This window comes from Mustelus asterias, chromosome 21 (assembly GCF_964213995.1).
Source record: "Mustelus asterias chromosome 21, sMusAst1.hap1.1, whole genome shotgun sequence".
Taxonomy (NCBI): Eukaryota; Metazoa; Chordata; class Chondrichthyes; order Carcharhiniformes; family Triakidae; genus Mustelus; species Mustelus asterias.
The window spans coordinates 19,288,787-19,305,773 of NC_135821.1; the positions used below are offsets into that span (position 1 = coordinate 19,288,787).

The 16,987-nt window shown below is 44.6% G+C and overlaps 1 protein-coding gene across 5 annotated transcripts in view; it reads right to left on the reverse strand.

Annotated features, from left to right (window-relative positions):
* rangap1b (Ran GTPase activating protein 1b) overlaps positions 1 to 16,987 on the reverse strand; it is an 83,548-nt gene that overhangs the window by 31,530 nt on the left and 35,031 nt on the right. For 3 of the 5 annotated variants that reach the window (XM_078237607.1, XM_078237606.1, XM_078237605.1), the window contains 6 exons: positions 16,234 to 16,413; positions 14,962 to 15,096; positions 10,728 to 10,886; positions 10,489 to 10,602; positions 6,921 to 7,020; positions 3,937 to 4,021 (listed from right to left, as the gene is read on the reverse strand). In XM_078237607.1, the coding sequence (XP_078093733.1) occupies positions 3,937 to 4,021; positions 6,921 to 7,020; positions 10,489 to 10,602; positions 10,728 to 10,886; positions 14,962 to 15,096; positions 16,234 to 16,413 (773 nt within the window). The remainder of the gene's footprint in view (positions 1 to 3,936; positions 4,022 to 6,920; positions 7,021 to 10,488; positions 10,603 to 10,727; positions 10,887 to 14,961; positions 15,097 to 16,233; positions 16,414 to 16,987) is intronic. The other 2 variants (XM_078237608.1, XM_078237609.1) reach the window with 1 other exon arrangement.

The window sequence follows — 16,987 nt, forward strand, 5'->3', positions numbered from 1 at the left end:
TTTTGGGAACCACTGTCCTAAGGTAACAAATTTAAAAGTCTCGCAACACCAGGTTAAGGTCCAACAGGTTTATTTGGTATCACGAGCTTTCGGAGAGCTGCTCCCTCATCAGATAAGTGACCTGATGAAGGAGCAGCGCTCCGAAAGTTCGTGATACGAGATAAACCTGTTGGACTTTAACCTGGTGTTGTGAGACTTCTTACTGTGCCCCACCCCAGTCCAACGCTGGTATCTCCACATCAAATTTAAAAGTTGAGCCTACACAATATTTTAAATCTGATGTGTGTAGTAACTCCACTGTACCAAAAGTTTTTATTGAAGTTTTAGAGAGGGTGCAATTAGAATTCACCAGCTGCTTGGCATGAGAAAATACAAAGCTAAGACTTTTCCCCATTAGAAAAATGCAGCTTTTGGGGGTGAAATTCTCAAAATTTCATAATTATGAAATGATAGGAGAGCATAAATAGCAGTGACTGTGGATGGGAGGCCATAGATAGAGGCTTAAATAATGGGCAAATTAGACAGTGGAACTTGTTGACAGTTGTGAAAATGCAGAAATCACTTTCCGGGATAGAGGTCGTAATTGTGTACACCGGTGTGTGGAGTGGATAGGTGTGCAGGGATGCGAGAACAGATTGGGTACATGTATTAGGACTAATTTCTCACGTGAAGGGTAAATGCCAACATGGGTTAACTGGAGGGAATAGCCCATTTTCGTGTTGTCCATAGGAACAGAAGTGGACCATTCAGACTCGAGCCGACTGTCATAGCTGATTCAAAACCTTTCACTGACACCTGATCAAATCATCTCCAAATCTTCTAAACTCAAAAGAATAGAAATCAAGTTTATACAACTTGTCCTTGTGATTTGGGTGCATGGTAACACAGTGGTTAGCGCTGCTGCCTCACAGTGCCAGGGACCCGGGTTCAATTCCCGGCTTGGGTCACTGTCTGTGTGGAGTTTGCACGTTCTCCCCGTGTCCGCGTGGGTTTCCTCCGAGTGCTCTGGTTTTCTTCCACAATCCAAAGATGTGCGGGTTAGGTGCATTGGCCGTGCTAAATTGCCCCTTAGTGTCCCGTGATGCATAGGTTAGAGGGATTAACGGGGTAAATATGTGGGGTTACGGGAATAAGGCCCAAGTGGGATTGTTGTTGGTGCAGACCCGATGGGCCGAATGGCTTCCTTCTGCACTGTAGGGTTTAATATGATTTAATGTTCTAAGCTCCAGTATCATTCTGGTGAATCAGTGCTGGACTCTCTCTAAACCTAAAACAGGTGCCAGACCCCTTATCGGATGTTCCAGAATATAGAAACATAGAAGATGGGAGCAGGAGGAGGCCATTTGGCCCCAAGAGCCTGCTCCGCCATTCATTATGATCTTGGCTGATCGTCCAACTCAATAGGTTATGGGGAAAACGCAAGATTAGGCTTTAATCCCATTTCCCCAAGTGCTATATCTAGCCGCCTCTTGAATACATCCAGTGTTTTGGCATTGGAAGGAAGGCCCTGAAAACCACGGCCTGCTCTGGAAACGACAATCCTCATCAGGCACTGTTGTCAGCCATATCCAAATCACGGCACACTGATCCTCTGCTCTTTGGGTCCAGGATTAATGGTGGAAGCCAGCCTGAGCTGCCCCTCATCCCTTCCTTTTCCCCGTCACAGCTGAGTGCAGCTTGGTGGAGAAATCAACCCGGCTACTCCCCCCCCCGCCCCAGGCACCAAAATCCGGAAAATCCCCAGATCCGGCCCCGAGCTCTCGGATACAGGATCCGATACCTGTACATCTTTCTTGAGGGATAATACTCAAAGCTGAACAGTATTCCAGTTGGAATCTGACCAAGGCTCACTACAACTGAAGCACAACTTCCTTTCTTTTGCTTCCTTGAGTAAAGTCCAACATTCTATTTGCTTCTTAATTTATTTTGTAACTGTCAGTCGCTTTAAACGATTTGTATATCTGGACTCCTAAATCCCTCTGCTCCAGGTTTCCCAACACTGCTGATGTAAAAAAAAAGACAAGCTATCGAAGTTTTTGCATTCATCAGGACAGCTACACAAGAAAAACCAACAGTAAAAGGAACAACAATCCACTTGCCAACCACTCTCTTCTCACACAGTATAAACTGTTGTTCCTCTACTGTTGATTTATCTTGCAGGGCTGATCCTGATGAGTGCAAGATGAAAAGCTTTAACAGCATGTCACTTTTTTCAGCAATACTCAAGTTCTGTGCGACCAAGCGACTACTTAAACAAAACTCAGATCCAAGGTTTAGGTCTAAAGTACATGACCTCACACTTGCCCACACATTAATCCACCTACTAATGCTTCACGCAGTCTATTTCCTTTTGCAACTTCCTGCCCGCCTTCTTAACACTAGCTGCCTCTTGTAGTTTGGTGTCACCCGCAAATTTGGATATAAAAACTTTCCATTCCTTCATCCAAGTTGTTAAAACATAAATAAAAGTTGGGGAAACAGAGCAGATAGTTGGGGAGGACACCTTTCCACATTCTGCTGATCAGAGTAGGTAAAAGTTTATTTATTAGTGTCACAAGTAGGCTTACGTTAACACTGCAATGAAGTTACCGTGAAAACCCCCTAGTCGCCACACTCCGGCACCTGTTCGGGTACACTGAGAGAGAATTTAGCATGGCCAATGCATCTAACCAGCATGTCTTTCGGACTGTGGGAGGAAACCAGAGCACCCGGAGAAAACCCACGCAGACACGGGGAGAATGTGCAGACTCCACACAGACAGTGACCCATGCCGGGAATTGAACCCAAGATCCTGGTGCTGTGAGGCAGCGGTGCTAACCATTGTGCCACCGTGCCATCTTGTCACTGGTCTCCGACCTCATAACTAATTTGTAACCCAAGACCATAAGACATAGGAGCAGAATTAGGCCACTCGGCCCATCGAGTCTGCTCTGCCATTCAATCATGGCTGATTTTTTTCTCATCCCCATTCTCCTGCCTTTTCCCCATAACCCCCGATCCCCTTATCATAGAAACGAAATCATAGAAATCATAGAAATTATCAATCAAGAAGCTATCTATCTCTGTCTTAAAGACACTCAATGACCTGGCATCCACAGTCAACCCAAGTCATAAAGCTACCTTCAATTCCATGCAATAATTTTTCTGGCAACATTCATTATTATTATTGAATGCTCTCCGAATGCTGACAACATCCAGACACTTGCTTATCTACTTCCACAGTTACTTCCTTAAATAATTCAGCAGGACTGGTGAGACATGACTGATTCTTAAAGTTGTGCTTAAAGTCTACCTGGTTTCATATTTGCTGAAGTTTCAGTCACGCTAACCACAACAATGCATTTTAGTAGCCTCGCCACAGATAAAGCAAGGCAGAGAGTTTACCAAGATTTTCATTCCCATCCTACTTAAATAAGGACATCAGTAATCTTCCAGACTAATGGCACAATTCTCGAATATATAGAGTGCTTTGAAAGTTTATAACCAGTATTGCTGCAATTTCTACACCTATTTCTTTTAAATATCCCGGGATGGAAACCAGGTTCTGGCTATTTCTCCCCATCACTGCCTTTTTTTAAAAAACTATCACCGAATACAAGTTTCACTCCTTGATTTCTTTTTAGCTTTCCTTCTATGCAATTCCTATCTTTTTCTATGGATCTGCTTTTCAGTACTCATTGATACAGGACAAAGATGGCATCAGACTTTGGACCTCACGGCAGCACTTGGCACCTAGGTTCATGCATATAGAATAGTCACCTGGGTGAATTATTGGTGCTACTGGAATGGAAAACCAATAACGATCTCTGAAGTTAGGTAGAAAGATATGTTGTTGCTGTACATGTCACTGGATAGGGCTCATTTAGTAAGGAAGGATCACAGGAAAAGTCGGGCTGGACATTGCTCTTGAATCGACAGAGCTTCGTCGCAACTTACCTGAGCGAGCCCAGCACATCGTGTTTGTTGAAGCTCTCCATAACCTCCTTCAATTGTTCACAACCTTCCACTCCGAGGCAGTTTCCTAGACAGACAAAAGATTTTCTTTTAACAGGTTTAAACAAATACCTGTACAAGCTTCAATACCTGTACAAGCTCCAGCGGAGCACATGGCTTCTAAAATTGGAGCCTTATTACTCATTCCTCCTTTTCACTTTTTACCCCTCTGCCCTCTCCTGAAGGTAGTCTAAAGTGCTGGAAATATTCAGCAGGTCAGGCAGCATGGGTGGGAGAGAAATTGCATTAAATGTTTTGAGTCAAATAAGACTCTTCTTCCAAAGATGTGCGGGTTAGGTTGATTGGCCATGCTCAAAATTTCCCTTAGTGTCCTGAGATGTGTAGGTTAGAGGGATTAGTGGGTAAATATATAGGGATATGGGGGTAGGGCCTGGATGGGATTGTGGTCGGTGCAGACTCGTTGGGCCGAATGGCCTCTTCCTGCACTGTAGGGTTTCTATGATTTCAGAACTGAAGAGTCACGATCAACTCGAAGTATTAACTGTTTCTCTCTCCACAGATGCTGGTATACGTGTAGAGAATTTCCACCATTTTCTCTCCCTATATCGTCTTACACCTTGCTCATCTGGCCACTCTTATTTGCTGAGCCTGTGTTGGGGGTGGTGTGGGGGGGGGTGGGGGGTTGCAGAGGAGATTCACCAGGATGCTGCCTAGATGGAGCATGGCGCAAGAAACAGCACTTTTCACTGTATGTTAATACATGTGACAATAATAAATCAAATTATGAAGCGAGAGGTTGGCTAGGCTTGGGTTGTTTTCATCGGAGCAGAGAAGGCGGAGAGGCAACCTGATCGAGATGTACAAGATTATGAGGCGCATGGACAGAGTGGATAGGGAGCAGCTGTTCCCCCGAGGGGACATAGCTTCAAGGTGAGGGGTGGGGAATGTGAGGAAATCCAGAGGGTGGAGAGAGAGAGAGACTGGAATGCGCTGCCTGGGAGGGTGGTAGAGACGGAATGCCTCACATCCTTTAAAAGGTATTTGGATGAGCATTTGGCACATCATAACATTCAAGGCTAGGGGTCAAGTGCTGGTAAATGGGATTAGGTGGGAGGTCAGGTGTTTCTCATGTATTGGTGCAGACTCAATGGGCCGAAGGGCCTCTTCTGCACGGTGTGATTCTATGAGAAGGACGTCCACTGTACTTCTCATCGCACAAAATATTTAAAAGAAATAGGTGAGGAAGTTTCAGAATTGTACCATAAGCCTGGAAAATGACCAAAATCCTTATTTCCACATATCCTTTTAAAAATGCTTCCTTTATTCGGGCATTTTTATTCTAAACACCTATGGATTCTGATCCCACCATTTTTCCACTGTTAAGGCATTAGATAATTCAACAATCTTCTGTAAGAAAAATAATCTAATCTTTCCTTGAATTCTTTTGATGTTCTTAAATTTGAATGCTCTAATCACTGACTCAGGAACCCACACAAAACCTGCCAAGTCCTTGTTTCCCTTAGAAAAAGCTTTCATATTTAGAATACCTCCATCAAACAGCCTCTTATGATCCAGTTCTAACAAACAGCCATGGAATAAACCCATGTTTGCTCTCTGCAGAATTCGGCAAACCTGTTGAAAGTTTGCATCCTTATTTCAGATCTCCTACAATGTAGCATTTTGCCTTTGCTCAAACTTGTCTGCTCTAAATGTGAAGACCCCAAGTTTATCTAGTCTCCCTCATGGCCAAAGCATCTCCTTCCTGGCATCATCTTGTTGAATTGCTTCTGTGCAGACAAGATCCTTCATCTGACTTGAAGGGCTGTAGATACAAAGCTAATGTTTTATTAGCTAATGTTTAATGGCACGGTAGCACAGTTGTTAGCACTGCTGCTTCACAGCTCCAGGGACCTGGGTTCGATTCCCGGCTTGGGTCACTGTCTGTGTGGAGTTTGCACATTCGCCTCGTGTCTGCGTGGGTTTCCTCCAGGTGCTCCGGTTTCCTCCCACAGTCCAAAGACGTGCGGGTTAGGTTGATTGGCCATGCTAAAAAATTGCCCCTTAGTGTCCTGAGATGCGTAGGTTAGAGGGATTGGATTAGCAGATAAATATGTAGGGATATGGTGGCAGGGCCTGGGTGGGATTGTGGTTGGTGCAGACTCGATGGGCCAAATGGCCTCTTTCTGCACTGTAGGGTTTCTATTTCTGTAATCCATCTTGCTCTTTCACGTGCTGACCAACCTGCAGAGCAGACACCCAGTCTGCGCTTGGAACCCCAAAGCAAAGGGGACCACATTGTGAGCAGCACACAAGTTCAAAGAGGCACATGTGAATCGCTGCTTCACCTGAAGCGAGGAGGGAATAGGACAAGGGGAAGGTATTACACCTCCTGCAATTACATGGAAAGTTGTAACACCTTCCGAAGAGTAGTCACAGAATCCCTACAGTGCAGGAGGCTGCCATTTGGCCCATCGAGTCTGCACGGACAACAATCTCACCCACTATCCCCATAATCCCACTTATTTACCCTGCTCATCCCTGACATTGAGGGGCAATTTAGCAAGGCTAATCAACCTTTCCCACACGTCTTTGGAGTGTGGGAGGAAACCGGAGCAAACCCACAGACAAGGGGAGAACATACAAACACCACACGGACAGTGACCTGAGGCCAGAAATGAATCCAGGTCCCTGGTGCTGTGAGGCAGCAGTGCTAACCACTGTGCCACCGTGCTGCCCATATCAGACTCAGTGTTTCCCATTCCACAGATGCTGGCAGACCAGAGCCTTTCCAGCACTTGTTTTTATTTCGTACTTCCAGCATCTGCAGTATTTTGCTTTACGGAAAGCTGTCGTGTCCATCTTCCTCAGATCGCAGTTCTCAGAGGGTGGAAAAGAACCTACATCCCTTATCTGAATTTGAGGAGCGCGGAACTGCAAGCCAGGAATTAGAAATCACACGTACATACCATTTAAATCCAGTTTTTCCAGCAAGGACTTATGTTCCACGGCTTCAGCCACTGTGACGGCAGCATCTTTCTGGATCTCTCCAAACGAGAGGTTCAGTTCCTATACACACAGTTTAATAGTGACAATTAGGGGGATAAAATACTAGGTGTAATGAAGGTGGAATGAGGTTCACGTGAAACAAACAATCACTCTGATCTGGTAGAATCTGTAGAGGGAGAAACAAGAGTTTACATTTTGAGTCCGTATGACTGTAACAGAACAAAGACATTCAGAGGCGTTCATATGGACTCGAAACGTCAACTCTCTTTCTCTCTCCAAAGATGCTGCCTGCTAAGTTTATCCAGCTATTTCTGTTTTTATTTCAGATTTCCAGCATCCGCAGAATTTTGCTTTTATATTAACCACCCAGACTTGTAAAGTTAAAGTTCAGTTATTAGTCACAACAAGGCTTACATTAACACTGCAAAGAAGTTACTGTGAAAATTCCCTAGTCGCCATACTACAGCACCTATTCGGGTCAATGCACCCTAACCAGCACGTCATTCAGACTGTGGGAGGAAACCAGAGCACCCGGAGGGAACCCACGCAGACACGGGGAGAATGTGCAGACTCCGCACAGACAGTGACCCAAGCCGGGAATCGAACCCAGGTCTCTGGCGCTGTGAGGCAGCAGTGCTAACCACAGATCTGACAGTCCAAACGCAATGCAGCTCTCCAAAGCAGAGGAAAAAGCTACTTCCTTAAGCAAGGTGCCACCAATATTATAATGTCTTTAACAATGCTCCCGTTTGATTCTCCCGATGCAAAGAACTCCACTTTGGAAAGTCGCGTGGAAGTTTCTGCTCCCAACTGCAAATCCAATGAACATTGCCCGAAGCGAGTGAGTGGGCAGAATCAAACTGGACTGCAAAAGCTCGGTCTAGACTTTCAGGTGAGTTTTAAATGGGCTGCAGACTGAAGAATCACATTACAAGTGTGAGATAGCATTAAATTTGGCCATGCCCCATTCCTAGACAAATAGGGCAGATGGACAAGTTGGCCCGAAGAATTTGCGCAGATTGCTCTTGATCCAGTGATCAGAAAAAACAGGAATTCCTCTGAACGCCTTTGTTCCAATTTCTACATCTGTGTCAGCAATGTCACATTGATATAGGCAACAGGTTTAAAGTTTCACTTCATAAAAAAAAGAAATAGGAGAAGGCCAGTTGGCTGATCAAGGCTGCTCTGCCATTCAATAAAATAAAGGCTGATCGGATTGTCATAACTCCACTTTTTCTGCCTGCTCCCTCCCAACAACCCTCAACTCCCCTCTCAAATCAAAATTCCGTCTAAATCGGCCTTGAATATATTCAATGACCCTGCCCCCGCTGCTCTCTGGGGAAGAGAATTCCAAAAACAGACAACTCAAGAGAAGAAACAATCCTTGGCGAGACAATGTGACACTCTTTCAGTAATGCATTGGAGTCAATCCAGATAATACTGAATAATGCTGAAATGCGAACCCACAACCTTGTAATTCAGAAGCAAGAATATGAACACACGCTGGCAACAGCTTAAGAAAACGGAGCACGCACTTGGTTTCCTCTCCCCTTCAATAAATTCAGAGTGGTTTGATGGAAAGTACTTTTATACGGTCACCCTTTTTTCTGTTTGTGTTTGCAATACTTCCTGGCTGAGGGATGCAATGCCAGGTGAGACAAATGCTCTTCCAAGTATGGTTAACAATGCTGGTGGTGATGGGAGAATGGCAGGGTGCAGGAGCTATTTTCATTCATTCCAGCAAGGGCCTGTCTCGTTTCTAAGTGTAGCACAGCACAGCGACTCAAGATTGGCAAATCACTCGGTTGAAGACCGTTGAAACAAGCCAGCCCTATCCCGTTAACTGGTTATATGTATTGAAGGGGCTTAAGGCTCCGAAAGCTTGTGTGGCTTTTGCTACCAAATAAACCTGTTGGACTTTAACCTGGTGTTGTTAAACTTCTTACTGTGTTTACCCCAGTCCAACGCCGGCATCTCCACATCACTATATGTATTTAAATCAGAGTAAATAGTTCTGCATAGGACAGTGATCTCCGGCTCACCAGCACACCAAGACGACATTTCATTGTGAACAAGCTTCATCCAGTCTGCATGCTGAGCACAAGTCACTTTATTCTGCTCTTTTCACTTTCCATAGAAAGGCGGCCATTTGGCCCATCAAGTCTGCACCGACTCTCCAAAAGAGCACCTTACCCAGGACCACCACCCCTGCCCTATTCCTGTAATCCCGTGCATTTACCATAGCTAATCCCCTTAATTTACATATCTTGGATTGTGGGAGGAAACCCATGCAGACACAGGGAGAATGTGGGAACTCTACATGGTCACCCAAAGCCAGAATTGAACCCAGGACCCTGGCACTGTGAGGCAGCAGTGCTAACCACTGTGCTACCTTGCTGCTCCAATTCATAGCAATCCACAAAATTTCCTCACAGCAACATGTGCCAAAATCCTAACAACCACCCCCTGAATTTATATAATGCAATTAATACAGTAAACTGGGCCAGGATAAGTTTCAGGAGCATTATCAAACAAATGCTGACATTGAAGCAAAGGAGACATTAGGACAGGTGATCAAACGTTTAATCATACAGGTAAGCAGCACTTTTGAGGAAAGAGGTATGTGATAGGGTTAAGACTAGAACCAGAGGGCACAACTTCAGGCTAAAGGGACGATCCTTTAAAACAGAGATGAGGAGGAATTTCTTCAGCCAGAGAGTGGTGAATCTGTGGAACTCTTTGCCGCAGAAGGCTTTGGAGGCCAGGTCATTGAGTGTCTTTAAGACAGAGATAGATTAATAAGGGGATCAGGGGTTATGGTGAAAAGGCAGGAGAATGGGAGATGAGAAAAATATCAGCCATGATTGAATGGCGGAGCAGACTCGATGGGCCGAGTGGCCTAATTCTGCTCCCATGTCTTATGGTCAATAATCTCAAGGTTAGAAATCTAAGTCACACAAGGAAAGTTGTGTGAAAACCACAGGTCTTGATTAAAGCAGACCCAGCTAAGAGTCAAGGACATTTAATTGAACAATGTGCAGCTCATGTTTGCCCATTAGAACAAGGAACAATGGAAAAGGAAGTTGATATACCATTGGCCAGAGATCTAGTTATCATTTCTTGATGATGTAACATGTATAAGATATAATTGGACACTACACCTTTATGTACGCATGATGTAACCTTAATCAATAACAGAGTGGATAGCGATAACTCCTATACTTTTATTGGTATATGCTAATTACTCAAATTTGAAACTAATTGCTTCTGAATTCTGCGCTGACTGGCTCAGCCCGAGTCCTGTAGCGCTACAGTTGTCAATGAATCATCTTTAACCACTATGACTTTGTCTGGCTACTTGAGGGGAAGGATGGTTTTAACTACAAGAAAAACATCATGACAGTAACACTATGGGCAAGGAATTTCTGCAAAACAACTAATGCAATTGCCATTGATACACGCATCTGGGGATTGGGAGGAGTGGGTCGTAGCAGAGTCGGTGAAAGAACTCAAAATGTTCTTACAAACCTTGAGGTTCGGCAATCCAGATTTTACTGCTTCAGCAATAGCTAGAGCTCCTTCTGATCGCACCAGACAATCTCCAAAATTTATGACTTCGATGTTTTGGAGCGTCTTCAGTGTCTAAAAACACAAAAAGAAAAATACCAGTTAAATACCAAGCGTATGACTGCCAGTGTTCATACTTCAGCCTAGATCAGGAGGGAAACATGAAGGGGAAAAAAACAGCAGCTGCCTCAGCTTCTTACCTCAGCCATGGCAATGGCTCCTTTTTCAGTGAAGGTGTTATCATTAAGGTTTATGATCCTCAGATGCTGGTTTTCAGTGAATGCCTTTGCCAAAGCTCTAATGCCTGGATGGTTTATTCCATTCTGAGTCATTTGTACCTCCTCCAAGGTTCCTATGGACTGAACAAAACGTTTTTGATTTGCACTTTTGACTTCCTTCAATCTATTCCTTCCCCTTTCTCGCCCACAAACTTTCCATTTTCCAGGAACATGAAAACTAACTATCAAGTGTGACGGTGGGAAAGTTTGTATGGAACCGGAAGAAATAGCAGAGGTACTTAATGAATACTTTACTTCAGTATTCACTATGGAAAAGGATCTTGGTGGTTGTAGTGCAGACTTGCAGCGGACTGAAAGGCTCGAGCATGTAGATATTAAGAAAGAGGATGTGGAGCTTTTGAAAAGCATCAAGTTAGATAAGTCGCCGGGACCGGATGAGATGTACCCCAGGCTACTGTGGGAGGCGAGGGAGGAGATTGCTGAGCCTCTGGCAATGATCTTTGCATCATCAATGGAGACGGGAGAGGTTCCAGAGGATTGCGGATGTTGTTCCTTTATCCAAGAAAGGGAGTAGAGATAGCCCTGGAAATTACAGACCAGTGAGTCTAACCTCAGTGGTTGGTAAGTTGATGGAGAAGATCCTGAGAGGCAGGATTTATGAACATTTGGAGAGGTATAATATGATTAAGAATAGTCAGCATGGCTTTGTCAAAGGCAGGTCATGCCATACGAGCCTGATTGAATTTTTTGAGGATGTGACTAAACGCATTGATGAAGGAAGAGCAGAAGATGTAGTATATATGGACCTCAGCAAGGCATTTGATAAGGTGCCCCATGCAAGGCTTATTGAGAAAGTGAAGGGGCATGGGATCCAAGGGGACATTGCTTTGTGGATCCAGAACTGGCTTGCCCACAGAAGGCAAAGAGTGGTTATAGATGGGTCATATTCTGCATGGAGGTCATGCAGAATATGAGGAGTGCCCCAGGGATCTGTTCTGGGACCCTTACTCTTTGTGATTTTTATAAAATGACCTGGATGAGGAAGTGGAGGGATGGGTTGGTAAGTTTGCTGATGACACAAAGGTTGGAGGTGTTGTGGATAGTGTGGAGGGATGTCAGAAGTTGCAGCAAGACACTGATAGGATGCAAGACCGGGCGGAGAAGTGGCAGATGGAGTTCAACCCAGATAAGTGTGAGGTGGTTCATTTTGGCAGGTCAAATAGGATGGCGGAATATAATATTAATGGTCGGACTCTTGGCAGAGTGGAAGATCAGAAGGATCTTGGGGCCCGAGTTCATAGGACGCTCAAAACAGCTGTGCAGGTTGAGGCTGTGGTTAAGAAGGCGTATGGTGTACTGGCCTTCATCAATCAAGGAATTGAGTTTAGGAGTCGTGAGATAATGTTGCAGCTATATAAAACCCTGGTCAGACCACACTTGGAGTACTGTGCTTAGTTCTGGTCGCCTCATTACAGGAAGGATGTGGAAGCCATAGAAAGGGTGCAGAGGAGATTTACAAGGATGTTGCCTGGGTTGGGGAGCATGCCTTATGAGGATAGGTTGATCGAGCTCGGCCTTTTCTCCTTGGAGAGACGAAGGAAGAGGGGTGACCTGATAGAGGTGTATAACATGTTGAGAGGTATTGATCGAGTGGATAGTCAGAGGCTTTTTCCCAGGGCTGAAATGGTTGCCACAAGAGGACACAGGTTTAAGGTGCTGGTAAGTTTTTCACTCAGAGGGTGGTGGGTGCGTGGAATGGGCTGCCAGCAACAGTGGTGGAGGCGGATTCGATAGGGTCTTTTAAGAGACTTTTAGATAAGTACATGAAACTTAGTAAGATAGAGGGTTATAGGTAAGCCTAGTAATCGCTAAGGTAGGGATATGTTTGGCACAACTTTGTGGGCTGAAGGGCCTGTATTGTGCTGTAGTTTTTCTATGTTTCTAATAAATTTGACATTCAAGATTTCATCCCTTCCCCACATTAAACCTTGCCCTTCTAAACAAAAACAAGCTGCCCATCGGTTTGCAGATACACGGGAACATTGCAACTTTGTGCAAGAATGAAAGGAAGTCCAAAATGTGAAAAGGTGTTCTTAACTATTGAACCTTCCCCTCCCAGAGTTCAATCTGCCCTAGCACGGACCTGACTTGATCTTTAACCTCAAGAGAAACTTCTGCATAAACATTCCAAGATCCGCAGCAGAATTAAACCATTGCCCCTTTGCGGCTGAAAGAATAGATAATGCAGTTAGCCTTCATACAAGGGCAAGAGTTGATTCTAGAGATTGACCACAGGAAGGAAATCCATAGATCCCTGGTTTAATCCCTAGTTTGTGCTGAGTAAACTTATCACAGCTGATGCAGTGATGGGAACATCGCAAATAGACAGCAGCTTGGGAGGTTCATCTCAGAAAAAAAAAATGAATGAATGAAATGAAGGAAAAAGAAACGGCAAGAGAAAGACAATAGAATAGGATGGCTTGGTTACAATCCCCTGACAGCTGAAAAGACTGAAGGTCAGTCACATTAGGAGCTCATACATTGGGAAGCAATCATTTGTTCAAACGACAGGCAAATTCACGAAAGTGTATCCTTGTATCACTCAATGTCTCTGCACGAAAAGAGGATAAAACTGGGGAATGATAGAGAAAGGATGGCAAAATTTGCAATTCTGCTCAACTTTAGGAAGAACCATGTTTTGGCACTTTTGGCTGTGCTCCATGAGGAAAAGCTGAGGGAAGCGAGTGAGGAAATAGTGGAAGTTCCAGCCACAATCATTCAATCCCCCCTTGGACATGCAAGTGGCTCCAGAGGACTGAAGGATTCTTAGAATCTTAGAAATCCTACAGCACAGAAAGAGTCTGCACCGACCACAATCCCACCCAGGCCCTACCCCCATATCCCTACATATTTACCCACTAATCCCTCTAACCTACGCATCCCAGGACATTAAGGGCAATTTTAGCATGGCCAGTCAACCTAACACACACATCTTTGGACTGTGGGAAGAAACCAGAGCACCCGGAGGAAACCCACACAAACACGAGGAGAATGTGCAAACTCCAAACAGACAGTGACCCAAGCTGGGAATTGAACCTGGGTCCCTGGAGCTGTGAAGCAGCAGTGCTAACCACTGTTCTACCGTGCCGCCCATAAATGCTAAACTCCTGTTTAAAATGGTGGGCAAGATGAACTGGATAACAAAGGTTAGTGAGCCTGACATCGGTAATTGAGAAACCTCCAAGGAGCAAAATGTGAGATAAAATTAACTTTGAAGAACGTGTTAATTAATGACACCCAACCTGGATTTGTTAAAGGCAAATCAGGTCCGAGTTTTTCAAATAAATAACAATGTTGATGAAGGTAATGCAGTTGACGTATGTGCCAAAATTCTGAAGGCATTTCTTCAAGTGCCACCTAATAGCTTTGTTAGCAAAGCTGAAGCCTGGTGAACTAAATGAGGCAGTGGTTTTGTGGAAGTAAAACTGGGTAAGCGACAGAAAGCAGAGTAGTGCTAAATGATTACCATAGAATCCCTACAGTGCAGAAGGAGGAGGCCATTCACCCAGGCCCACACACCCACCCTAGCCCCGTAACCCCACGCATTTACCATGGCCAATCCATCTAACCTGCACATCTTTGGACTATGGGAGGAAACCCACACAGACACGGTGAGAACAAAATTCCACACAGTCACCCAAGGCTGAAATCAAAGCCGGGCCCCGGCACTGAGAGGCAGCAGTGATAACCACCGTCACCATGCCGGTTATCAGGCTGCATGGAAATATACAAGCGGCATTCCACAGGACTTTGTATGTGGGCCAGGAAGTGGATTGCTCTTTCAAAGAACAAGCAGAGACACAATAGAGGAATGGTCTTCTTCTGTGCTGCTTATGTTTATTGGTAATATGGTCCTTCCATTGTCTAAATAACACCTTGCCAGAAGAAAACCTTCAGTGTCAATTATTTCTCAAGGGTACTTGATTAATTGTAGCACTGATAGATGACCACAGCGAGAAGGCATTGAAAAGTCATTTGTAATGGCTTAAAATATGAATGAGAACTCAGTGGATTAAACCAGTGTCCCAATGCTCCATGATTCGCATCACACCCATGGTCTGTCCCATCTCACTGCCCCAAAGCGGCAGCAAGAAACCCACAAACACCGCCATGTCACTCTTAGGAAATCCTGTACCTTAAAAGCATCAGCCAGTGCAATGGCACCTTCATTCTCCAGACGATTTCTCCCAGCAACAAAAACTTTCAGTGCCATTGGCTTTCCCATTGCACTTGATAGACTGTGGCATTCGCTGAGTGCCGCAGCAAGAATCTGCAACAGAAACAGAAAAATAAAATGGCAAACTGATGAGCTACCTCTCAAAAAAACAAACAAAAGTCGGAAGGAACTGCTCTGATGGTTCAGTATTGAGAAAGGCACCATTCAGATTATATCATATCCAGAACAAGGCACCTATTGCAAACTGCTTCAAACAAATTTGCTTTGTATGGTTTTCTCAACTGCCTGTTGTAATTGGGATACTTACTTAAATGCCAACCATCGTTTAGGAGGTTAACTTATACTTGCACCATCTTGGGAATTGCAGGGAGATGCAGCTATTGGTATGGACAAATTTTGTAAATAGAATTATAATTGCCCATGGCCTGATGTTATGGTTCTGCCAATTGTGGAGCAGACACAAGAACACATTTTATGTCACCCGTTATTCCTCGAGAGGTTTTGTCTCAACTGATCTACATTTCATATCAGCTTGTATTTCAATCTGAGTTAGCGCTTTAAACATAAAACTAGCCACACTATGGAACTCTGAGGAAGAGTTATCATAGAAGTTTAAAGGTTATCATTAGTCACAATTAGGTTTACATTAACACTGCAATGAAGTTACTGTGAAAATCCTCGAGTCGCCACATTCTGGCGCACCGAGGGAGAATTTAGCATGGCCAGTCCACCTAACCAGCACGTCTTTTGGACTGTGGGAGGAAACCGGAGCATCCGGAGGAAAACCCACACAGACACAGGGAGACACTGCAGTGACCCAAGTGGGAATCAAACCCAGGTCCCTGGCACTGTGAGGCAGCAGTGCTAACCACCATGCCGCCTAGAAGCCGTATCACCACCTAGTCACACAAAATTGTGAAAAAAAGCTTTATGCGTAATATACTACCAAAGTCTGGCTACACTGATCACAACTGCAGTATCAGCACGGGCCCGACAATTGTTTTAACACCTCTACACAAGGGAACAGGGTTTGAGAGACAATTACTGCTTGCTGCCATGGATCATTATCCAACGACCCCTGTTACAAAGTTGGGATTTGCTTATAATGGTGCTGAGTCAGGCATCATTCATTGTCTCGGCTCACACACAAATGGGCACTTGGGTGAAATCTTAGAAAACGACTGAGCAAACGTAGGATGAGATAACAAAGTGTTTAAAATAAATAAATACCTGACCACCACCAATTCCCATGCCACAGTTATTCAGTCGCAGCTCCTGCAATGTGTAACACACTTTACTCTTCAATAAGGTTTCAATGCTCCGAACTCCATCAGGCCCAAATGCATTGTCACTTAGATCCAGCTGTGTCAGCTGAGCTCCTGCATGCATCAGTGCATTACCCAGAGATATCTAATCAGAATTAGGAGAAATAAAAAGCATATTTTTTTTTAGGTTAGAAACTTCTACGTATAGATGTCATGATAAGCTGCACAAAAACAGGACATTGTGGGAGGCTAGGGAGGAAATTGCAGGTCCCCTAGCAGAGATATTTGAATCACCGATAGTCACAGGTGAGGTGCCTGAAGATTGGAGGGTGGCAAATGTTGTGCCTTGGTTTAAAAAGGGCTGCAGGGAAAAGCCTGGGAACTACAGGCCGGTGAGCCTCACATCTGTGGTGGGCAAGTTGTTGGAAGGTATTTTGAGAGACAGGATCTACAGGCATTTAGAGGTGCAAGGACTGATTAGGGACAGTCAGCATGGCTTTGTGAGGGGAAAATCATGTCTCACAAATTTGATTGAGTTTTTTGAAGGGGTAACCAAGAAGGTAGATGAGGGCAGTGCAGTTGATGTTGTCTGCATGGACTTTAGCAAGGCCTTTGACAAGATACCGCATGGTAGGTTGTTGCACAAGGTTAAATCTCGCGGGATCCAGGGTGAGGTAGCCAATTGGATACAAAATTAGCTTGATGACAGAAGCCAGAGG